This window comes from Rhinolophus hipposideros (genome assembly GCF_964194185.1).
Source record: "Rhinolophus hipposideros genome assembly, chromosome: 15".
NCBI lineage: Eukaryota > Metazoa > Chordata > Mammalia > Chiroptera > Rhinolophidae > Rhinolophus > Rhinolophus hipposideros.
In genome coordinates, this window is record NC_138061.1 from 32,994,413 (window position 1) to 33,021,182 (window position 26,770).

The following is a 26,770-nucleotide window of genomic DNA, read 5'->3' on the forward strand; positions in this document are numbered from 1 at the left end:
CAGACATCCAGAAGCCTGACTAAGGGACTTGAGCATCTGCATATTTAGTATCCACGGGGATTCCTGCAACCAATCCCCCAGGGATACCAGGGACAACTGTATTTGGTGTTACTCCTACTATCCCTTCCATCCCACTTTTTCACTGCCTTTACTCTCACCTATTCCAAATCTTGACTATTCCATAACTCTTCTGGTATGCACTTATTAAACTCTTGACTACAATGATTTCAGCACTTTGTTCAGCCGTCCTTTCTATCTTGTCTCTGACATAATCCTCAGTGAATTCAGCTCCTAACTTACTTGGGAACCCTGAGGTCATCCAATGTGAGCACTCTCCAAATTTTCTTCTCCCATCTTAAAATCTTTTCATTCCTGATTATTTTGTAAAAGTAACTCTTCATGTTCACATAAGTTCCATTTTGGCAAGTACTCTATTAATTATCTCCTCTCTGGCGTTTGCCTTTATTCTCTCCTCCTAATAATAAGCTCAGGTAACCCTTAACCTTTACTCAAAACACACCAATAATTCAAAGACCTAAATCCCACATTCTCCCCGTATCTTGTATCTCTCTCAAACTATCATCCTTTCTCTATATAAACTCTTGAGAAGAAACCTCTACTCTTTAACCCATAGAAATCTGTTATTATGAGGCTTTCTTAATGGTTAACTAGTGATCATTTCCTACTGTTTTCCTATTCCCATCCTGGCTTTTTTTGGCTGCCATTTTGAAAATTCCCTGCGTCTGTCATAGGATATACTCTCTGAAGCTTTTCTCCTGTCCTTACCGGCTGTCTCGTTTTCTTTTCCCTAAATATAGGCATATCTCAAAAATTTGATCTTAGCTGTCCCTTCTTTATGCCAATCCTAACTACTGCAGTAGTATAATTATCAATTTCAGGCATTAACTTCAAAACCTGTGTCTCTCAATATGACTTATTCCCAACTCGTAGTCCAGAATTTCCAACACTTGGCTGGACATTTCTAGCTGGAAATCGCAGAAGCACTTAAAACACAACATGTCTGAAAATTGAAGCTTTCATACTCTTGCATAGGCCAACTTCTTTCTGTGAATGACATTCACTATTTTCTTCAGCACCTGATCCCAAAACTTCTTTTTAATATCACTGCCACTGCTGCTTACTGAGCCCTCACCTCAATTCTCTGCATTGCTCTAAATGCTTCCATAAATGTGTAATACTCATAAAGTGAGTTTTATTGGCAATACTACTTTAGACAAGATGAGGTCATACATCTTATAAGTAATGAAACTGGATTTCATCATAGCACTCCAACTCGAGTTTGCAAACACTATACTGTTCTGCCATCTTCTTCCTGCTATAGTGAAACAGATAGTCTGAAAGACAGTGGTGACATATGTAGGGTTATAGAAAAGAGAAGTGAGGAAACCCCAGCAATATGGCAAAGGTCTAGACAGAGTGGAGGCAGAGATTGGTCTATCAGTGAGCACATAACTATCTGGCATACACACACTACACCCAAAACAGAAGGGAAACAGAGGTTAAGCTTATTTAAAATATTCATATCTGATTCCTACACATCTATTCAGATGCCAAAATCCAGATTTTTGACTCTGAAATACATTACCTCTCAAAACATGAGTTTTGTTTTTCTGTGGCTATTCTAGTTCAGTCACCTGCAATTTTGTAATAGCCAACTGATGATCAGTCTTTGATTTATCTATTCTCCAATCTTTTATTTATACCACTCTTCTATTAATTTTACAAAAATATAACATAAATCGTATTACCAATTAATTCAAAATGTTAAAGGTTTCCCTGTGTCTACCCAAATAAGAACAAAATTTTCACTCATGGTAATTCCATTACAACATAAAAACACAGCCCAACCTCTTTTACCACTCTCTCTATTTTTTTATTGGGGAATATTGGGGAACAGTGTGTTTCTCCAGGGCCCATCAGCTCCAAGTCATTCTCCTTCAATCAATCTAGTTGTGGAGGGCACAGCTCAACTCCAAGTCCAGTCACAGTTTTCAATCTTAGTTGTAGGGGGCGCAGCCCACCATTCCACGCGGGAATTGAACTGGCAACCTTGTTGTTGAGAGCTCGGGCTCTAACCAACTGAGCCATCTGGCTGCCCCTCCGTAAGCTCAGCAACGGCTCCTTGTTTACTTGTCTCGTTGTGGAGGGCGCAGTTCACCGGCCCACATGGGAATCGAACCAGCTACCCTGTTGTTCAGAGCTCACGCTCTAACCAACTGAGCCATCCCGCCACCCCTCTTTTACCACTCTTAACTCTCACAACTTCTTTGTGTGTACTCTTGCTTTTGGCCAGACTGAAGTATTTAATTTCCCCCATACTGTACTTACTGGTTTTTTAAATACACTATCTCATTGGATATTAAGGTAGAAGGACTACGCAAGGAGTCACCTGGGAAGTTTTACACATTTTCTAACACCTGGACCCATTCAGATAATTATCTGAAGCTTCCAGGTTTGATAGGAGCCATCTGAAATGCAATTCAGACAAGGTAGTGGGGGGAGCTCCTAAACATTTTCATTCTTAGATGGTCTATTCAGATTTTGTATTTCATCTAGAAGCATTTATGTTAATATTTTCAGTCAAAATTGCTCCCTTCCCATTGAAATTTTCAAACTCATTAGCATAGACTTAAATATGATTTTTAATTTTACCTCTAGACTGTAGTTATATCTCCTTTCTCAAATTTAATGCCTAATATGTTTTCCCTCTTCACTTTTTTCCTTTGATTGGCTTTAGAAGAGATACATTGATTTTATTGGCATTGTCAATGTGTTCAGATTTATTAGTTGAAATGGTTTACTGTTTATTAATTTACATATTTACATTTTTATCTTAATACTTCTCTCCTAATTATATTAATAATCTCTAATATGAATTTGTATTTCCTCATTGACCCAAAATTACTTAAGTGATTTTAAATTTCCAAATGGTTGACTTACTTTGGTTAAACTTTAAAAAAAAAAAGAGAAATCATCTCGGGGCAGCCAGATGGCTCAGTTGGTTAGAGTGCGAGCTCTTAACACGAAGGTCACTTGTTCGATTCCCAAATGGGCCAGTGGGAAACAACGGCTTGAGCTTGGATCTGAGCCACTGGTGGCGGCCAGCTTGCTCAGTGGTTAGAGCCCGGTGCTCATAACACCAATGTCATCGGTTCGAGTCCCACATGGACCAGTGAGCTACTCCCTCCAACTAGATTGAAAAAACAACAACAACGACTTGACTTGGAACTGAGCGGCGCTCCCCCAACCCCACCCGCCAAAACTAGACTGAAAAACAACAACTTGACATCCTGGAAAAAACGCTGTTCCCCAACTTAAAAAAAAAACACTCTAGTAACACTGAATTGTAACTAAGGAATGGGGTTTATATATTTCTACTAGGAGGTGAGATTATCTTTGTGGTTGGCCTAGTGAATTATTAATCTTGGTAAATGTTTTATGGGTGACAAAAAACAACAACAACATTTTATGGGCTACATTTTTATTATATTAATCAAGCTATTTATATATCTTATTGTGTGCCTTTTTGATCTTAAAGTATATTAAAGATTTCTACTATAGTTGCTTTTCTATCAATTTTTCCTTCATTTTTTCTAGCTTTTGCTTAATATATTTTGATGCTAGCTATGTTTAGCACATAAGAGTTCTTAATTTCTAAGTTTTCATTGTGGAGTGTACCCTCTATTAATATAAAGTGACATTCTTGATCCAGTTTTATGCATTTTGGCTGTGACTGTACTCCAATACTGATATCTGGTCATCTGCTTTGGAATTTACATTTAATTGATGTATCTTTAATAAACCATTTATTTTTTTAACCTGAGTTATTTTATGCAAATCTCTTGTATATGATTAATCTCTTAAAAAACAGAGACTTAAAAGTACGGGTTATGCACATCTTTCAAACCTAGAATACTGCCATAATATTACCAGACCAGAATACCACCCAGATACCATAGCACAAGATATGTAATGTTTGTTCATATTCTGTGTATCAGTACTCTCAGATCATCTTCTCTACGATGAATTCACAATTTAGATTCCTCAGTAAAGAAGTAATTTTCTATTTCAGTAGACTTTTCAATGGCACGTCTAAACTTAGAAATAATGTAGATGTTTTAACATAATAGTGTTTGCTTGAAGCTTGGAAATTTGTTTTTAAGGATGATCACAGTAAAATTATTACAGTAAAGTAATTCAACAAATGATGAAATATGGCTCTGAAGAATGGCTATTATTAAAATGACAGCATATAACAGTAGTTATTGTATCTTAAGCTACATGCCAAACATTTTACATATATCCCTACTACAACTTTACATGATAGATATCCTCATTTCTATTTTAAGGACAAGAAAACAGTACCAGTGCATATAATTATCCTGTTAAAAACCAGAACCTGAACCTAAATGTGAATCTGATTCTAAAACTTTTTAGTCCCATTCCTGATTTTACTAATACCACCCCTACTAACTACGTCTAAAATTAAGACCTCTTTGAGCTCTTATTTTTCCTATCTATGAAGAATCTCCGAAGTGGAGTACTATAGAACTTCAATTCCATGAAACTAATTAAAGTAATGTATTAAATAGTGGTGCATGAACCACAGAATCCTTGAAAATAATATGAAGCAGACAACTGGTATTTTTCTTTCTACACAGCATCCTTTCCTCTTTGGGAAGCTATCAACCTCCCTGTGGTTTGGGAGTGGGGGTGGGGTTCCTTCAGCTTCAGATGTATGCCCCAAGCCTCTGGCTAGAATGGTTGAGGGATGAGTACATACTCTAATCCAGGTAAATCAGGCCCTGATTTACCAATTTAATCAAGGCATTTTTGAGCAGACTGTAGCTCTCTTCCCACTGCAATTGCTAAAGCAGACAGAATGTAAACCTGGAGCTACTAGGATTCAGACCTTGCCATTACATTAGAGAGCCTGTGTGAAAATAAAGTATATAGAGAGCAAAGAAGAGTTGAGATTCTTGACATCTGTTAATCACCTAGATCCAGGCCAGAGCTTTTTTAGTGTTACATAAACCAACAAATGTCTCCTTTTGTTTAAGCTATTTTGAGGTGGGTTTCTGTGACTTGAACTGAAAGAGTTCTAATACATTATAATACAACTGCTTGCCCCCCCACCCCCTTCGAGTTTCTACTTTGGGAAACAAAATAATAAAGAAAAATAATTTGGACAGGAGAATATAGTAAAGGAGAAAGAATACTGGATTTGAGGTTAGGAGGTATGGTTTTGAGTTATTACAGAGATTAAATGACCGAGGACAACCTGATTTTTGCAAATCTGTTTTATCATTCACATTAGAATGAGTCTGAATTAAACAATTACTAAGGTCCTTCAAGGTATAAAAAATCTTAACAATTTTATGAATATATAAATTGGATAACAGGCTTACATACCATGTATTAGATAAACAATTTAGCCCAGGAGAATTAATGTTAGAAAAAATAAAAATGTTATATAGTTTTTTAAAGCTGAAAAAGAGCATAATTATAGCTTATTTTAAGTGAAGAAAATGAGAAAATTTCATTGGGTATCCACATGGGAAAATTTAGTAGTAAATAGACTAGAAAAAAATAACCTGATAACCTGATTATATAAAAGGACATAAAAATTCATTTCTCAGAGAAACTAGAAAATTCCATCTTCTTGGGATCACATAATGTTAGTATTTATTATTACCAGAAGACTTAAGTCTTCATTAAAGATAAGCTAATGAACTCACAGAGATCATAACATATAGCAACTTTATCTGTAATAATTGCTTTGGGGAAAAAATCAAAAGCTCAAATGTTTTTCCTAAAAGTTTAATAAAAAAAGATAAATGTTAATGCTTACATTACCTGCCACCATCTAGAAGGGGGAAAGCAAGGGAAAGAGAGAGGGGTAGAAACGATTCGGGGTAAGTTTGTCACATAATAAAAGCTTGCCTTTTGAAATTCAGAAAATTTGGGAATCTTTTCAAAATACATACTTACCAGCACTCACAGGGTATCTTAACTCTTTATTCATAGTTTACAATAAATATTATGAGTTATGGACTACAATTCTGAAACATTAAGTGCAAATGCAGACTGTGAGGCATAGGACAAGATGGGAACCATCCCCAGGAGTTGCCCTGTACCATGCCTTTCTTGTGGGGGTAGGGGAGTAGAGAAACTTTTGATAGCTTGTTTGGGAATAATTTGCCACATGCTCAAAAAGCAAAAGGATAAACTATGCAAAAGAAGCATGACATAGTTGCATTTGTATAAATTACTGAATAAAAGACAGAAGGCTTCCTTCCCTCAAGAAGTTAATCCACTCTCAGAAAATATTTTTCTTTATAGGAGGTATTAGTTGTACTTTGACTTTTACAAGACATTCAAAACCTGAAATATTATTTGGGCATTACTAACACAATGGCACATTTTACGGTAAGCTGGCACCCACCACTCTGTCACCTAATTTGCACCAAGTCTGCCGAGGAAATGTATAGACTGCTAGATTATTCTGAGAAAGTCTCTGCAAAGTCTACGAATTCTTCATCAAAACATGACAATTGGCTCCTTTTTCTTCAAAACAAAGGGAAGAGGGAGAAAAGGGGTGATGGAGAGGAGAAAGATGAGGGAGAGGAAGAGGGGGAGAAGGAGGGGAAAAGAGAGGAGGGAGAGAAGCAACATTTTGCTCCTACATAAATGTCCAAAGAATACAATTTTCTTCAGCTTCTTAATGTTTCTCTATAATTAAAATTAATGATACAAGCAAAAACAACTTTAAAGACAGTTCTAATAAAATTAATCACACACAAACTGAAAATTGATAAAATGCATGTATTTTCTATAATAGTGGTTCACAATTACAAAAATGGAAACCTACAGACTCAACCTAAAAGGAAATACTGGAAAGAGGATAAATCTATTAGCAGATGTTTCAAGAATAAAACTACTTTGGATAATCAATTATTTTATTATAAAATACCTCTCTGGAAGAATTCCACAGTTGTATATCAATAGCTTTACCATGCTCTCCTGAATTTTCTTATGATGAAATTACAGTCTTTAAAGCTTAAAAATATATTATTTCACTAATACTCCAACCATTAGGTAAACATGTAACATATTTGAATGTTTGTAACTACTTAAATCAGGGGTCATTAAGTGCCTTGGCTTCTTTATAAAGAAGGGTATAAACAGAGAAGCCTTGTCAAAATAGGTCAATTTCATCAGAATTTATAAGATCTTTCAGGAGAGCTTGACCCTGTACAAAAATAAATTCTGAATCACCTCAAAATTCTTTTGCTGTTCCAGGATTTGTGGATTTAATAATGTAGAAAGAAATCAACAGTGTGCCAAGCTCAAGTTTTACTCTGAATGCTGTCACTGACTGGATAATCTTAATCAAAGCACCCAGTCTTATCATTTATAAAATAAGCAACATTCCTGGGGGAAAAAATCCTATGACTTTTATCCACTGTCTCTAGCTTTCTAATGCTGTTGCAACCGAAAATCAAATGGCACTATTTAGTAAAACACACCTTCGCCAACAGCATCTGTTCATAAATTTCTCTTTGTCTTTTTAAATATACACAGGGATAAAGGTAGGAGCACATTAGCATACTCCTTTAGACCCTGTGAATAATACACCCAAGAAATGGTGTAGGTATATTAATTAATCATGAGCTAAGCATGTATTTCCTATAAAGTGGTTCAATGATTTATTTTGATTCCAAGATGCTAAAAGCGATCAATTTTGGCTAAATTATTCAACTCTGAATCTTAACACCACGTAACAGCTATACATGAGAATTGTACTGAATCCATCCTTAACAATATGTACAAACTCTATTTTCTATTAGCCCATCACCTTTCACTTGAGGCACAGTCCAACCTCTAAGAGGGTGAAGAATATACTATGCTTAGAGCAGTTCTGCTGATGATGTAGATACTCCTGCATTCTTCCACATGACACTAAAAGCTTTGCATTTTATTTTCATCTTTTCCTTCTGGTCCGTTTCACAACTAGGGCATCCAGGAGAGAATTACCACCCCTTCTCAGGAATTTTTTCCGCTTTCCCGTTCACGAATCCTGAGATATAAACTGTTTTCTGTTTTCCACGATGAATAGTTTCCACTAAGTAACGGCCGATACTACCAACCACCTGCGTTCAAGGAGCCGATTTTCCCAATTTCCCAGCCAACTTTTCTCGGGATTCAGGAAAGGAAAAGCAAAAAACTTTCCCGAGAATGGGTGGGAATTCCCGCCCGGAAACACTAGGATAAATTGGAAAAATGTCTAAGAGATACATTGTGAGCAGTACATTTATTTCCTATTATGGGTATTACAGGGTTCAAGGAGCCGATGTTCCCGATTTCCCGACCAACTTTTCTCGGGATTCAGGAACGGGAAAACAAAAAGATTTCATGAGAACAGGAATTCCCGCAGAAACCCTATTCACAACAATATCTCATGGGTCTTGCCATTTCATCAAATCTCTCCTCACCTCTACAGAGAAACAGAAATGACAATATTGCCAGATTGTGATCATTAAAATATCTTCGAACTGACAAATTAAAATATGTCCTTACTTTTTGACTATGGAGACTTCTCTTGGATCTAAGTCAAACTGGAAACAGAGAAAATAACGTATAATCAAGGTTAAGTATACTTGGGTTTTACTTATCTCTCTCAACATGATGGATTGAAATATCCCAAGTGCTTATGCGGTTAGTTCTATCAGAAGCATTTAGTCAACCATCCTCAAAAAGTACCTATATCAGAAAGGGTGTATACGCCTATGTGTGTGGGTGGGTATGTTTAAGAGGGAAGAAGGGGGAAAAAAGAGACTGCATGAGAGAACAGTTTAGTTAGAAAAGGCTAGACCATTACAAAACCTTTATATTTGTCCCCAACTCAAAATCCTTGATTAAAACACCATAAAAGGCTGTTGTTAGCTATAATGCCAAACAAACAAAAAAGTCACAGCTGAACGGGGTAAAGACAAATACCTTAGAAATGGTCAAACATATCTATATCTTACAACAGGAAAGTAAGACTGTTGCAATGTCTCTATCAATTTTATCCATTAAAAAAAAAAAAACACAGACTTTTTTCCCTAAAACTGAAACAGGTCATGAAAGAATTGGAAATACAATTTTCCTTTAGCATGTGACTTCTTAGCTTAAGCCAGCTACTAGTTTCATCAAATATATGCATGATGACACAATCAAAGAATAACTCTTATTTTAGAGTCCTTTTTGGAAACTTCAAGGGACATTAACATTTTCAAAATGGTGACGTTTCTTTGCAAACAAAACAAAACAAAGACAAACCCAAAAACCAAGAAAAAAAAAACACCCAAAAAGCTTCTGAAGAAATCTCACTGTTCTATAGACAGACAGTACACCTTTATCCCTGGAAAAATATGTGGTTTTGCTGCTTTGACACATAGAAGGTCTGCCTGTCACTGTGACTCACTTCTTTGTTCATCAGTATGCACTGGGAAGCAACTCTGCCATCAATCCTGAAAGAAACCTTATCTATTGTTGTGGAAGTGTTCTCCTGCTTTGTGAGGGCCAAGCCTGGGAGCAAAGCCTGTGCAAGAAGATTTGTCACGAAAAGTCTACTGTTGTGAAAGTTGCCAAACTCATAAAAGCCAAGACTTTCAACTGGGCTTCTCAAGAGGTTTTGTCAAGAAATAGGAGCAACTATGAAATTCTTTGTTACACATAAGTTCACTGGTCTTCAGAAGACAAATTCTACAGCCACAATTTTAACCGCCATTAAATGGATAAAATATAAACTCGTTTATACAGTTTAACTCTTCAACCTAAAAACGAAACGGTGGAGTCATAATCCTTTCCTTTCTAATATAGCATTATGTCAGTATCTTGCCAAAATGATCTCATTACCTAGAAGGCAAAGAAAATGATGCAACATGAATTTATATGAAGAGTCTTAGAGAATTCTCATTTCTTGACATAAGCCTACTCTCTCATCTGGCAAAAGAATCTACAGATTCCATTTGCTTCCATTCTTTTGCGAGAAAGGATTTTTAGCACTTGTTTTCACCAAACACAAAAGTCAAAATTGACTGGATATCAAAGATGACATAAAGGTTGCCAAGTCAAAGACAATGAAATAGTTTCAACATGTTGTTTAAAAGCTAAATAATAGCAGCCCTTTCATTAAAATGTACTATTGAGCAGAACTAAAGCTTAATTTTGGTTAATTTGTACCACTTAGATTTATTCATCATTCTCAAGGAGTGACCGGATTTTTGCATGAAAAACAAATGAGACACATTTCTTAGAAAGGTTTATTTTACATTCTATGTTTAAAAAATAGTTCTGAGTGCAATTAAAAACTATAAGAACAATTTTACGTTCATGTACACCATGCACATTTTTGGAAGAATATTTATAGCTTTCACCATATTTTTAAAAGGTATATAATATAAATAGTGTAAGAGCCCTCTAACTTAAACCTAGTGTTCTGGCTCCACATTACACAACTTTTCTATTTTTATTTTAAACTGTTTTCACCTGATTTCTTTTCTACTACCAAAATGTCTGCTGCTCAGCAACCCTGTTTTACATTTCTACCACTGCTCCTGCAATTATATTTTAATTTGACCCACTTCTGCATGGTTTTCTTCCCATTCAGTTTCTTTTCCTGTGCTGCCCTGCATTTATTCACTTAAAACAATTTACCTTCTATATTTTAACCAGCAAAAGCAATTGTTTCCCTCTAGATGACAAAAGGATGAACCAAAGTAAATATCTCAAGTTCTCTGCTTTGGAAATCATTCCAGTGCTATCAACCCAGGCGCACACCATATAAAGGAAAGTAAGACAAGCTACCATAATCAACATTCACCAAAAACATGCACTAATATAAGATTCAATTTTTTTTTAAACTACCATCAATAAACAGTACTTTGGCATCCTTAGATAGAATTCTAAAAAGTCACAAAGACAAAACAAGAAATGAGGAAGGAGTAAAGGAAATAGGAATCAATGTAACTATCTAGTTCAAATTGATAGATATGATCACTTATGGTTCTGTTTTGAAGTTGAATTAAAAAGAAATTCAACTGGAAGAGAATCTTCCTAATTGCAAAAATTATTAAAACTAAAATAAAATTTTCACATAGGTTAGTTAACATGTCTCTCTCTAAATAGAGCTCCTTAAATGAGTTTTTCCATCTACCTAGAATGGTTTGGTTTTTTCCTTTTGGAGACAGAAGAAATTTACAAAATCTCTGCAAGAAATGTAAACATGTTTTTGCCATATTTACCATCCAAAGAAATGAACCTCTTGAAAAATCACTGTAAAAGTTCTTGCAAGAGTTCACTTTTTGCTTTCAAATGTACTACACAAATTAAATTTGTCACTGATTTTCAAGTCTTTAGTCTTCTGAAAAAGAGAAGAACTATGACTAATCTTAACTATATATATCAATATTAATATCAAGGAATACTCTTTACGTATTATAAAAGCAAAGATCATACTTTACTAGGTAATGGCATCCAAGTTATTATCCAAAGACATTTTATTCTCAATCAAGCTTCAAAAATATTAAGCTTACTTTTGATCAATGTGCCGCTTTTTAAAATGCTTTGTAAGTGTATCATGATACCAAATATGCAATACAGTTAATTGGGAAGATTTGTTAGCATGACATGAAAATGCTAGCATAAACAGAAAACTGAATCAGTCATTTGCAAATACTAAAGTTACGGCATAACTGATTTAAATGTTTAGAAGAAATAAGGGCTACCAACTTTCTTTTTTTTTTTAAATCTATTTTCCAATAAATTCTTAGATCTAGGAAGAGGAAAGAAAAACATCAAATACAACTTACCTTTTTGTCTCTGGTCCTTACTTCCCCATAGAAATCTAGGGCCTCTTGTGCCTTTAAAAATTTGCCCCGATGTAACAAATACGCACAAATCATTACACCAGTTCGTCCCTTTCCAGCTTTACAGTGAATTGCTGCAACATGATTGTCATCTTCACTTAGCCATTGGTCAAGATCTTCACAAAAGGGTTTGATAAGTTCTAGCTGTGGTGGATTATGATCTTCAAAAGGATACTGTGCAACTGTGGTAAAAAGATAACTCGGAGTAAGAAAAAAATCTCTTGTGAATTGTTTATTAAAAGTTAACTTTAGAAATGCTGCATATAAACTCAACAGATGTTTAAAAGAAAAACTGAACTCCAGAGAAAAATAATTTATTGTCTGATAATTTTCTAATTTTTAAATAAAACAGCTTCTCATTAACTCTTAAACTTATCCATTAGACAGGGAGGCCAAGTATTATTTTCCCTATTTTATGAAAGAGGAAACTGCTATAGAGAGGTAACAGGTGCAACATATCAGAGGTGGAGGTGAACTCAAAATGAAATGTCACATGGGCCTCTTATCAGGACTCTCAATGAATTTTCTAACAAAAGGAGTAACATTGCAGCACACAAAACATATTCAAAAGAAAGTATAGATTACTAATAAATTGACAATGGAAAGGATTACATTTTACACTGCACATGATAAAAACACTGAGTATGTTGTTTTTTGCAAATGTTAGTGTTATATACACAGGACTTTCAAGGCATTTATTTACAAAAGAAACTAGAAAAACTACTTATAAAAGTATACAACAGTAAAGTTGTATTGAGTTATTAACCCAAAAGTTCTCTGTTCCCTATAGTCAGAGTTGAGTTTTTAAAAATTTGTCTAGGAAAAGGACTTTAAATATGTCACTATTAAATTTTATCTTATTGGTCTCTGACTCAGTTCCATTCTATTAAGATCCTTAAAAAAGTCTGACATCCAATGTACCTAATTATCCTCTGTGTCTTCTAAATATGTAAAAATCATGTCTTCTATCTTCAAGCAAGTCACTCATAATATGGGACAGGATACAATCAATTAAATCCTCGTTGTGACAGGAGAGCTCTCCTGATAGACGATGACTGACATTACTAGGAGTCATAAGGACAGCTTTCACTTAAGTCATCTGAGTAACTATACTATACTATTCCATCGTCGTTTCCTCAGTGGCACACAAAATCATCTAGGAAAATCTGTTAAATGCCTGTCTAAAGCTAGACAAACCTCGACTAAAACACGCTTTGCCTAGTCATCAGTCGCCTAAACTCACCAAAGAAACATTCTTAGTGAATCTATACTGACTCTCACCATTAGTACTTCTGAATTCTCAAACCAACTCAAAGTCCATACTAGATTTTCAGGTGGGGTCAATGACAAACACAATCTGTAGTTTCTGGCACTCTCTTTTTCTTAACAGCATCTGCCAAACTTCTCAACTCTCTAGTTCTCTCATGGCTCAAGGGGTTCCGTAAATACAAATGAAAGTTTTTGCGGGCTCTGATACAGAACTGACTGTACCTAAAGAATAACTCATTTAAAGCAGTTCCCTACTCTCACCTATCAGGCTCCCCTTATACCTACTTGTTATACCTTTCCCCACCTTTCAGCTCATACTCCTCGATACTTAAGTTGTTTTGCTTTCTCCCTATAATCTCTTGCTACCGGTATTATACCAAATGCCTCAAAAAGTAGATATAACTCCCTGCTTAGTCTACTGTTCATCTAGAAATTTCTCCTAATTCTTAAGTTCATTCTGCAACTTAGCTTTCCTAATATTACTGGCAGGTATATATGGAACTTTCCTAAAGTTGTGCTTCCTAAAACACAACAGCAAAATTATATATTTCAAATTTTCTAAGATTATCTTTGAGATAAATATTTATCTCACTTAATAATCGAGATTATTATTGCTATGACAGTAAGATTTAGTCTACTGGTTTTAAGTTATATAACATAATACAGTACATTTATACCTACCTCTGCAGTTAAATTTGGCAGTATCATAATGTCTTTCAGCACATCTAAAAGAAAAGTTTAAATGTCATATAAAGTTGTCTTTTACAATTGAGAAAAAAGTATAGTAGTAACAACATTTTCTGAACCTTTTTAATGTACCAGGTATTATGCTAAGTGTTTCATATTAACGATTTCTTTTAATCCTAAGAATCTTATGAAGCAGGTTCTGTTTAATAGCTTCATTTTACAATTAAGGAAACCAAAGCTTAAAATGTTAAGTGTATGCAATTAGAGCTTATATATTTGCTTACAAAACTTGTAATGCCACTAATACGTAACACTGCAAATTCAGCTGCATCTGTATCTTCAAATTTCCTTTATGGAAATTTTTGCATGCTAATGGAATTTAATAACTAACTTGTTTTAATATTATCTTTACCTCACAGTTGAGCACACACAGTTTTCCCAAACTATTATACTTTAAAAGATATATGTTAAAAATAGTGAAATTTGTAAGAGCAAAGGAAAAGAAACTAAATGATGCTAAACTACTCAGACACAACACTTCATGAACTTTTTAAACCAGACCTTTCTTTAGGTAAGCCAAAGGTCATCTTTTTCAATAACCTCTCATGTTATAAATTTTAATGAAAGTCTTAGAAAGAGTAGTAAGCAAAATCAATACAGAATAGTAAAATGTTGATTCAGCACTACTTAAAGCATGCTAAAATTTTTAATAGTAGTGACACGTTTGCTATCATGCACTGGCTTACTCATGATTAATAGGCTATGCTTAGAAACATCAATTGGCTCAGAAAGGGATTCCGCATATTAGTTTGTGGTCGGCAGCATCATGGTAACTCCAACTACTAACCAAACCAGATTTTTAAAAAAAGTATTTAAAATAAAAACAGCATTTTAAAACAAAGTTCCTTAATCCATAACTCTAAAATCCCCAAAGTTTGAAACAGCCAACATTTTTTCTTACATTTATGGCAAACTCAATTGCAGCAGAACCTAATCTGAGTACATGAGACTGTATGTAGTACTTCATTAATACACTTAAAATGAAGAGTCAAACTGAAATTCTAGGTACTGTTCTAAACCCCACTGGGGTGTTATAATACAAAGTATACGCTTCCATGTTGTCTTTCTGACAATAGAAAAATTCTGAATGCTGAAACAACTGGACCCAGAAGTTTCAAATTTAGTGATTGGGGACCTATATTTTATGTTTAGAAATCCTGCAAATCTCTGTACAGTTCCTCTACTTTAAACAATTTTAAATCCACATCCACATGAAGGTTGAACTAATTATAAACAAACTGCAATTCGCTAGTTTCTAACTGGTCAGACCTGAAATAAACAACTTTTGTATTACTGCTCAAAACAAAGCTTTCCCATTTTAGCATATTATAATTGAGTATACTGAGTTTTGCTCGAAGGAAAATTTATTCAATAATCACATATGCACATATGCGCATCCCTGCTAAATAATTTCATACTCATATAAAAAAACATGATAGGTAGACTTACTGACCAAGAAAATAAGTCATTTTGTACTTTCTTTAGTACAAATTAAAGAAGTGATATGGTCATTTCTTTATGAAGATTCTATAATGAAGTATTTTATAAAGAACCATGTAAAGATAGAGCATAGGAGGTAAGAGGGGAGATATAGGCTAGGAAACAATTCTAAGAAGCTGATCTCATCGACAGCACAACAAAAAATAAACGTTGAGATTCATGCAGATTCAGTTCTCTGAAATTCTCATGCTTTCTCAGGAGCTCAAAATGTATGCTTTGACAAACAGTGCTTAAGACTACCTTTGTACACTGATTCTCAAATATTACTGTTAAGAGGAAGAAATGGAGAAAGTGGAAATAATGAGCTATTAAATGCGTACTAGATGCACACACCTTACAAACGAGTTTCCATGTTTTTGATTCATCTTCATAACCACATAATAGTTAATATTATCTTCATTTCACATATGAAAAAGCTAAGATTTAGAAGAGCACTAAACAACTTGCTCCAAACCACAATATGTAAATGGAAGAACCAGGAATCAAGCTCAGTATCTCTAATCACAAAACTCAAACTTTTTCTAGTACTGCTCCATAATGTCACTTACAATAAAAAAAATCGAAAACAGTTTTAAAAACAAAAGCAAAACAAGATTTAACCAAAGCCAGCCTTCTTATAAGAGCAATATTTGGGAGGATAGAACCGACAAACAGTGATAATGAAAAACATAAAAAAGTGATGCAAATCTCTACAGGTATGGATAGAGAGTATGTGAGAACATATCCCAGGACTGGCAGTGATAAAAGTGACCAGGGATGGGTTGGTGGGGTAAGAATAAAGACCCTCAACTTAATTAAAACCTTCTCCGATAACTGTATGCACACAGTTACTTGTAACTTTTTTGCACTGTTATTAAGTCTCTCAATAAACCAAAAATGAAGATGCATAAATAACAGCAAGTAGGATTTGACTAAGACAAGTGTTAGATAGAAGTAACCATTTATACTTCTTTATAACTAAAACTCAAAAGATATTTTCTTAATCATCACCTCATATTGGCTTATATGAGACAAGAGAAATGAAGAGGCATTGAAAGAGAGAGTTTTTATGTAATAGACAGAGAGTGAAGAAAGAGATAGATAAATAGGAAAAGCTTCCAGTAGTAAAGTGAGACTTGCCATGGAATCAGCTAGGCATGTAGGTCTCTTCTTTATTCTCTTCAATGAAGCTACCCCTATCTCACAAAAGAAAACTTAATAGATAAAAATTAACAGCTAAATTTTTCCAACAAAATGGTGGAAAGTTGTATGTCAAATAGAATAGACAATAAAATACAGTATCCATAAACAAAAATACAGTATCCAGTAAAAAAAGTTCCTCAAAGGCAAAAACTGTATTATGCCTTTATTCCCTCTATACTCCACTCCTCCACTTATCTCCACCAGAGTACAGATTATACAGAGGAACTACAAAAATAAAATACACACACTTGCACAAAACTAATTTACTAAGTACTAGTATACCTGAATTTGTTAATGATGAGCTAATTCTGTCCTTTCTTAAAATAGCTTATTGAATGCCTGATTGAGACAAAACAGATTCAGTCAATTATTAGAAAGTCTACATTGAGAACTCTTCTTCATCCACATGTCATAACTGCCACAAAAAGTTTAATATTAAACTATTAAATAGAGGTATGTTTAATGCAAATATTTTAAGATCTTTCAATTTATTATGTTTTCAAATATCTATATCACATGTAATTAATATCCTAAAAATGAAAGAAATAAAATAGAAACATCTGCTTCTTGCCAGACTCACTTACCCAGAGCCAGAAATATAAATGGGTAGAAAGGTGAAGAAGATTGAAAAGTGACATCAGAAATCAAAATACGCTACAACCTGGTAGTTCTACAAATTTCTGAAGTAAAATTTGTGGAGGTTAAAAAAAACAAATGAATAAACAAAAACCCCAAAAAAGTAAAATTGTCATAAACAGTGGATGGTCTGCTACCATATGTACCTGTGTGACCTTGTTCAACTCACTTAACTTCTCTAGGCCTCAGATTCCCCATCTGTAAAATGAGAAGGTTGGACTAAATGATCTCTTTCAGGTACTTTCCAGTTCTGAAAGTCTATGATTCCATTAAATGGAATAGAGAATGGGAGTTAAAATATACGGACCAAAAGCTACTCTCAACTAATAACAAGACAGTTCATTAACTTGGGAGTCCAACATTTGGAAATACAAAACAAACAGTCAGTCAAGTTCCCAGACTAGTTCCCAACACCAACTTGAACCATAATAACTAACATAAGTGCCCAACAGAACTGACAGTACAAGCGTAAGTCCTAAATTCTGTAAGCAGGAAGCCTCTGCATACAGGAATGAAAAGCATTTCCTTCCCTTTCTCTAGATATAACATTAAAAGCGAATAAAACTTTGAAAGAGGCAGAATTTGTCTTTAGTATCTTTCTACCTTCCTTCTGGGACTCTCTAAATGCCTAATCCTGAGAATCTAAGCCTAAAGTAACCCACTGACAGTTCTTGTCCTTTTTTTTTTTAAAACTTAACTTCTAAATCCAGTTGCTTTGTGGTTTTTATTTTCCTCCACAGAAACACTCTGGCATCTAAAACAAGGCTTGTTGTAGAAGTAAATCGGGAAAAGAGGAAGATATGTGTATAGGTCATTTGTAAACTGGGGCCTACCTATCCTTAAGTTTCTACAGAACCTTTTACTTTCTTACATCTTGCTATCTATTTCTACCACAGCAAGTGCACACACACACACACACACACACACACACACACACACACACACACCATAATCTGACCATAATGAATTATTTGCCATATTCTAAACACTGTTATACCAACAAGCTTCTTATATGCCATTCTCTGCCTGCAATGCCCTTTCCCCCTCCTGCTATACCTGATTTTACTGATTCTTTTCATCCCAGCTCAAACATGTTTTTTTTTTGGTGAAATCTTCCCTTTGGGGTACCATTACTAGTTCTGTTCTAGACATGAGTTATTTCTTCTACAATACCTTGTTTACCTCTCGTATTACACTACAAATTACCTGAGTACTAGAAGTACATCTTATTCACCTCTGTACCGACATGTTTTATAATGTCTAACATGTATGTGGCAAGCACGTGATAAATGTTTCCTTCTTTATGAATCTGAGGAAATTCACTAGGAGAAAAAGTATTAGTGACTACTTCACTCTCAGATCTTCTGAGGTCTTATCAGAACAGAAAGATCACCAAATGAAAGATAAAAAAGCAACATCTCACAAGCCACTAAAGCACAGAGAATCTTTCAAACTTTTTTGGTAAAGATTTAAATTACCATTGAACGTAGAAAAGAAACCTTACATTTGATAAACTATAGAAATTGTAAATGAATTAGTATAAATAAATATAGATTAAATTTTTTCCTGTTGCATAATTTATGGGTATCACATAGTAAAATAAAAGCTAGGTAGAAAAATAACACATTTTACATATTATTTTCTAAAAATTATAAAATGGTCTATATTTGGGGAAAGAAAAATTGTCTTCAAAAATGGTTAAATATTCTCTTTCCACCTTTCTTTTGTCCCTTTTTTCCTTTTCACATCTCTACTCACAAAGACAAACTAAAAAAATAGAAGTTTAAACATAAAAGTGGCAAGCTGCATAAATCAGGCAATCCTTATATCTCTGTCCCAGACAAGGGAAACCACCCAATTCAACAACTTTAGTTAACTTATTCATGTTATATACAGTTAGAGACTGCCCTAATAGCTGTTTCAATCAATTGACCCAGAGACACAGAGTAAACAAAATTATATCCATTCTGGAGCATACCTCCATGGAAGATGTCATTAATGCTTTCACAGAAGCTCTACTGTGAATTACACTTCAAGTTACCACATGGTTATGGGCTCAAACATGGGCTAGATGCCAAGTCAGTTAAGGCCGATCAAAGTAACATGAATCTATGCCAACATTGTTTTACCTCATCACTACACTTTCTAAATGACCTAACAATGCTCTCAGTCAGATTTCTTGAACTAATTGTTTTGGGAAGGCAGTTCTGTTCAAATATATCTTTAACTCTACCTCATTCTAACAAGGAAATAACTTTCACTTAATAGTTATTTTAGATGTATTTGGAAGCATACAAATAAGAAAACATACTTACAGATTGTATATCTTGTAATGGTTTTTATGCTTTGAATCCAAAAACCTTAAAACAAAACAAACAAACAAAAAGCCACCATTAACAAAAATGAGCTAACATTTGAAATTACATTAATACTATTGAGAAAAACCAAAAGACAGAATCTGTTTTTCCTAATCTCAAATACCATTTAAGAAAAATAATTAAAAAAAAAACTCCAATAAATATTCTCTCCATGGGTTTAAACTAGTAATCAGGTCATTCTTAAATAATTATTACATTACACAGATTTATACAATCTGAAGTAAAGACAGAGCTTTTCATAGGATGGATACTTTCATAATCTTCTCTCTTCAGCCTAACATAATGAGGTCGAGTGTTAAGAAATAACTTCTTTAAAAGGCAGCATTAGCATTTAGCTAAAGTTCACCTAGGAGCTCATACAGATTTGTGAGAAAATGACATGCAATCAAATAATCTTAAAAATAACTCTGAAAAGGCAGTCATTATTTTCTTTCAAACTAAAAACTTGTGATATTTGAAAGATCTAAGTAGTAACTATTAACTCTGTACAAAGTTTATTATGCATTTTCACATAAATATTCTCAATTGACACTCAAAAACATCTGAGAGGTGGAGCTTATTCACATTTTACAGATGAAGGAGGTAGGTATCGAAGAAATTACAGGACTTGCCCAAGGTAATACAGCTAATAAGTCAAAGAATCAAGACCAAAGATTTCTCCCTCAAAACAATTAGTTAAGAAATTAAACAAAAACGACAATTACAGCTAACACCGGCACTTACTATATGCCAGCACTATTTTAAGTACTTTATGTTACATAAATTTATTTAATCCTATGAGGTAGGTAATTAAAGGAGTTAGAAAAGTATAAGGCTGAGAAAATGAATAAACAGAATAAAAAGACAAATGGAAAATAGAAGGCAAGAATTAAAAGATTTAAAGTCCAAGAGGTTCAACATATGAATAGAAATTCCAGAGAAAAGAACAGAAAACACAGAAGAAAATTCAAGAAAAATTGCCAAAACTGAACGACATGACTTTCCAAACTGAAAGGACAGAATGAGTAGCCAGCAAAAATAAAAATAGGCCCAAATAAAGGCATACATATCTTAGTAAAATTTCTGAATACTGAAGAGATAAACATAAAACCCTAGAAGCTGCCTGAGAGGAAACAGGTTTCATAAAAAGAGTCTGGAATCATAATGACATCACCCTTCTTAATGGTTACTAGCAGCTAGAAAACAATTAGGCAAAACTTTCTGACTTTGAGGGAAAATTATTCCATATCAAGAGAGAGTATAAATCAAATGTGAATATATAATAAAGGCATTTTTAAATAAGCAAAGTTTCAAATAATTTTGCTTCCCATATATTCTCTGTCAGAGAGTTACTAAAAGATGTGCTCCACCACAAGGGTGGGAAACGATGAAAGATAATAACGAGTTCCAAGGAACTGAAGAATCCAACTCATGAGAAGGGAAAAGAGAATCCCAGAATGATGGTTAAGGAACACCTCACACAGACAACCATACAGCAAGCCTAGAGCACAACTAATCCACATTAGGGGAGACGAGAAGACTCCTGGAGAAAATAAAATTGATATAACAAATATGCTCAAATATGTTGGGAGGTTTATACAACTGGGGGCAAGTTTAGGGATGAATTAAAGTTAACGTAGAAACTAAAATTAAAAAGGGGACGGGGAAGGAGGGAATGATTTGTAACTCCAGGAAAAACAAAATGTGCAGGAAAAAAATCAGTCATAACATACCATGTTACTTAATTGTGAATGGCATTTATCTAGTCATAATCACACAAAAACCCAATATTGACATAACCAAAATTGCAATACATATAACTATTGGAAAAGAGAGAGAATAGAAAGGAAAACTGAAACTATGTGTGTGGTTGAGGTAGGGGGAAAAAAGAGTCCATAAACTTGGATATGAACAACTTATGTTACACAGTAATAACATAAGCAGTACTTGTAACTTTGTCACTAATTGAAATATTTTTGTCATACTGCAGTTGTTGCAGATATAAAAATATTATTTACAATCAACACTTCAAATTTAAGTCATTAGACCTGCCAAAACTTTTTTTATTTACTGTGTTAATAACTATATTATTATATCAGATATTTGGTTTTTAAACATTAGCATAACTACTATAATCAAAACTAATGTATTTGTAATCCTATGAATTTGACATTATGGATTTAAAATCACTCTAAGGGGTTCATAAGCTTCAGGCTGTCAAAGAGGTATATAGTATAAAAAAAAATTAAGAATTCTTGCCAAAGGGCAGAAGGAAACAAAGTAACTATTATACTTTATTGTGGTGGTGGCTGTTAACAAACTGTGAAGAACTATTTGATTCTAACATTTCATGTGTACAACTCTTTTTTTTTTAAGGTAAATATTTAAGGTATGTGTCACTTTGTGACTTTTATTTTTTAAATTTATTTTAATTAAAAACATATTTTTTCAATTACAGTTGACATACAATATTGTATTAGTTTCAGGTGTACCATATAGTGATTAGACATTTATATAACTTACAAAATAATCACCCCAATAAGTCTAGTATCCATCTGAGACCATATGTACCATGTTTCCCCGAAAATAAGACCTAGCCGAACAATCAGCTCTAATGCGTCTTTTGGAGCAAAAATTAATATAGTAAAAATTTATAGTAAAATCAGACTGGGTCTTACATAATATATTATAATACTGGGTCTTTTATTAATTTTCACTCCAAAAGACATTATAGCTGATTATCCGGCTAGGTCTTATTTTTGGGGAAACAGGGTAGTTATTACAATATTATCAACTATATTCCTTACCATGCTTTACATCTCTGTGACTGTTTGTATAACTGGCAATTTGCACATCTAATCCCTTCTGCTTCTTCACCCATCTGCCCTAACCCCATTCCCCCATCTGACAACCATCAAAATGTTGTCTGTATCTATGAGTTTGTTTCTGTTTTGTTCTTTTTTTTTTTTAGATTCCACACATAAGTGAAACCATATGGAATTTGTCTTTTTCTGTCTGACTTATTTCACTTAGAATATACTCTCTAAATCCATCCATATTGTTGCAAATGTAAAGATTTCATTCTTGTTTATGGCTCAATAATATTCCTTTGTATATATGAGTACGTATCACCTCTTCCTTAACCATTCATCCACTGATGGACACCCAGGTTGCTGCCATATCTTGGCTATTGTAAATAATGTTGCAATTAACATAGGAATGCTTATGTCTTTTAGAATTAGGTTTTGGGTTCCTTTAAATAAACATCCAGAAGTAGAATTGCTGGGTCCCTCTTTATCTCGTTATAGCCTTTGTTTTAAAGACTAATTTTGTCTAATATAAATATTGCTACCCCAGCCTTTTTTTTGGTTTCCATTTTCATAAAATATCTTTTTCCATTTCTTTACTTTTCAGTCTGTGTGTGTCTTTCAATCTGAAGTGGGTCTCTTGTGGGCAGCTTACGTATGGGTGCGGGGAGGGCTCAACAGAGAAACAATGGCTTCTGCCAGCACTTCTGTCTGGGAGAAAGCTGCCCATCCCCATCCCTCACCCTGCAGCCAGACAATTCAGTTCCTTCTCGTATGTCTCTTCTGAACTGCGCTGGAGCTCAGAGCAAGTGAGTCCATCAGCAAGTAAATCCACGCACAGGCCGTTTTAAGAGGAAAGCCTGGGATTTCAACAGCCCTACCTCTCACTCAGCCACAATCTCTGCTAGTTTCACAGCCAGAAGTTAGGAGGACTTCTCTTTCAGACACTGGAACCCTGGGCTGGAGAGTCTGGTAGGGGCTGGGACCCCTCACTCCTCATGGGGATCCTCCTTAGCCAAGATATCCCTCCCGATTTTTAACGGCCATTCTGTGGTGTGATGCCTGCCTGTCCTATATCTCTGCCCCTCCATTCTCACTCAACATGGCTTCTCCTGTATGTCCTTACTGATAGAACTTTTGTTCAGCTAGTCTTCAGGTGGCTGTCACTGATGCCTATTCTGTAGTTCTGCTGTAATTTTGATGCGGTTGTGGGAGCACAGCATTTACGTACTCCACCATCTCAACAGAAAGTTGAGTCTTAGTTTTAACTAACTACGTCAACCAACCACACTGATTCTGTTAAGAAGACATCTACGGAACTATAAACATACTACAGGAAAAAGTGGGATGTCACACAACCAACCGTTCATTCCTGTCTCTTTTACTCTCTTAATCTTCTACATTCCTGTACCTTTTTCAATTTGTACTTTTAGACTTTCCTTTAAACTGAGGTAAACTTTACATACAATGAAATACACGTATCTTAAATGTACAATTCTATTGAGTTTTGTAACAACCACCGCCATCAAGACAAAGAATACTTCCACCATTCCAGAAAATTCCTCATGACCATTTGCAGTCCAACAGCGCTAAACTCCCAGGTAGCTACGAATATTACCAGATTAGTTTGGCCTTGAATGTCATCTAAGTGTCATCGTATAATATGTATTCTTTTGAGAGTGGCTTTTTTTACTTAATGGAATGTTTTTCAGATTTTTCCATGTTTTTACATGTATTAATAGTTCATTCTTTTTATCGTTCACTCTAGTTGCCATTTATAGAGAAAAGTAAGACAAATTTATGGGTAAAATTCAATAAAAGTAATATTTGAATATTATAAATTATTATGTAATAGCAAACTGATTGTAACCAGATTAAAGTCCTATTTCTAATAGGCCTTAAGTAACTTTGTTCTAAAAATCTTTTACTGTATTAGTCTTCAACCTAAAGGGGCCATCTTAAAATTTTTCTGACAGTAGCATTTATACACTTTTGAACATTACAGAGTATTTTCCTCTTGGTACAAGCATTTTCTTCTTGTTATAAACAACTGTGAAACTCTCCAGTTTTTACATTTTATCCAAATGTATGAAGCAACCATTTTGGGGCACTGAACAAAAGGCATCACAGGCTTATGATGCTTAAGAGAAACAAAATGTAACACCAAAGATTGCCTTGCTTTCAGCTTGGAGGCTCTTTTCTGACACAGCAGAAGGAACTGGAACGAATGGAACAAAGGTTTCACTGAGGTAAATAGGCAGAAACTGGAGTTCTGAGGTGCTAAGGAAGCCAGATGTTGTAGAACTGGGTAGCAGAAAAAAGGGAACAGAAAGAGGGTATCAGAAGTCTGTATGAAAATTCACCTCAGGTCCTTCGCCAACTGTTTGGCTGCGTATGTGCAGGATCTGAAAGCATAACGGAGATGACACCTGAGGTAGCACAATACGGAGGAGTTCTGGCCCAGCCAGAATGGAGAGATTTCACTGAGAACCCCAGTATTTAGCTGAGACCCCAGAAAGGCTACACCTTAGAGGGACCATGCCCTAAGACAAAAGACAAAACTGAAATAAGACTGCCTTAAAAAAGAAAACCAAGCCTGACAATACCAGACGATAAACCATTAATTTAAATGACTTTTGAAATAAAATTCAGTAACAATCCAGAACCCTTAGAGTAACAATCCCGACTCCCTACAACATGTCATCCACAACATTCAACATACAATTACAATTTAGTAGACATGCAAAGCAGAAAAACATGACCCATGACCAAGGGGAAAAAAAGCAGTTGATAGAAACCAACTCCAAGATGAACCAAATGTTAGAATTAGCAGTCGTAGACTTTAAAGCAGCTACTATAAATATACAAGAATGTAAAGGAAAATGATTACAGTAAGTGAAAAGTTAAAAAGTCTCAGCTTTTCAAAGGATACAGAAACTATAAAAGACAGAAATTCTAGGTCTTAAAAGTACAATATCTGAAAAGAAAAATCTACCACGTATTCTTAACAGAAGATTGGTGAGGTGACTGCCTAAGAAAGATGTGGCAGATTGTATTTTCCAAGAATGACTGCGTCTCCTATGCCACATACTCTTCATACAACATAACCTTAAGAGTTCACCCATCAAGTGGTGGAGTCCGTGGTTCCTTCCCCTTGAACTTAGGCACGCCGTTGTGATTGCCTCCACTAACAAAGCATGGCAGAAGTGACATTAAGTGATTTGTAAGGCTAGATGATAAAGATGCCATGCACTTTCACCTTGGACTCTGGATCTTCCTTCTTGGCACCAAGTTACCATGCTAGAAGAAGTCTAAAAGAGCCTGCGTAGAGCGACCACTCAGAAAGGCCAAGTCTAGGGGCTCTGACCAACAACCCAAATGAAGCACCAGACAATAGTCAGCACTGACCAGACATGTGAGTGAAAACACCTTCAGATGATTCAGCCCCCAACTTGCTCAACTTGCTAACTCATCTATACTCAGTGAGTCTTTCCAACTAAAGCTCCAGACATGGTGGAGCAGAGACAAGCCATCTCTACCATGCCTATCTGAATCCTTGATTCACACACTCAGTCACACACACACACACACACACACACACACACACACACAGAGAGGTACAGCTAAAAATTCAATAGAAGAATTAAAATGGAATACTTAAAAATATTCTATTAACTTCAAAGAAGAAAGGGAAAGAAGAATGAGAGAAAATGAGAGTGAATGAATAAATATATGACAAGTAAACATAGATAGACTTAAAATATATCAATAATTATATTAAATATAAATGGATTAAATGCTCCAACTAAGAAAGTCAGTGATTATAAAGCAACTTCAAAATTGACCTTCGTTATATTTCATCATGAAATATAGTACATATGTTTACATATACTTGCTATACAAGTTGGAGCACTATACTGGCAAATTAATATACTATGCAGTATTCAACTCTGAAGAAGCAAGATTACATAAATCAAATGCAAAACTCAATCTGGCTTTTCTATACATTAATACCACACTACTGAACTCACTCCAATAGAGGAGAAAGAGTCTGGGTTGCAAGATAAACTTTACACTGACCCTGACAAGGCCTCAGAAATTCAGTAATTACTGTGGTGAAGTTACTGTGGTGGTTCAGGGTCCTCTACCTCTTCAGATATGAGCCTGTCAGCATACTGAGTTGTATTACTTTTTTCAGGGACAAATTCAAACATCATATGATTGATTTATAAATACCATAATGATCATAACGGCATTATATTAATTTACTTGAAACACTCAACTGCCACAAGAACTAAATTATTCCCATCTTTATGACTAGTTCAATATCTCACCT

At 34.7% G+C, this 26,770-nt stretch overlaps 1 protein-coding gene across 2 annotated transcripts in view; it reads right to left on the minus strand.

Moving 5' to 3' along the window:
• Positions 1-26,770, minus strand: part of PTEN (phosphatase and tensin homolog) — an 81,831-nt gene that overhangs the window by 16,317 nt on the left and 38,744 nt on the right. The window contains exons 3-5 of one of the 2 annotated variants that reach the window (XM_081075096.1): positions 19,586-19,630; positions 13,887-13,930; positions 11,880-12,118 (exon numbers count right to left, since the gene is read on the minus strand). In XM_081075096.1, the coding sequence (XP_080931222.1) occupies positions 11,880-12,118; positions 13,887-13,930; positions 19,586-19,630 (328 nt within the window). The remainder of the gene's footprint in view (positions 1-11,879; positions 12,119-13,886; positions 13,931-19,585; positions 19,631-26,770) is intronic. The other variant, XM_081075095.1, reaches the window with a different exon arrangement.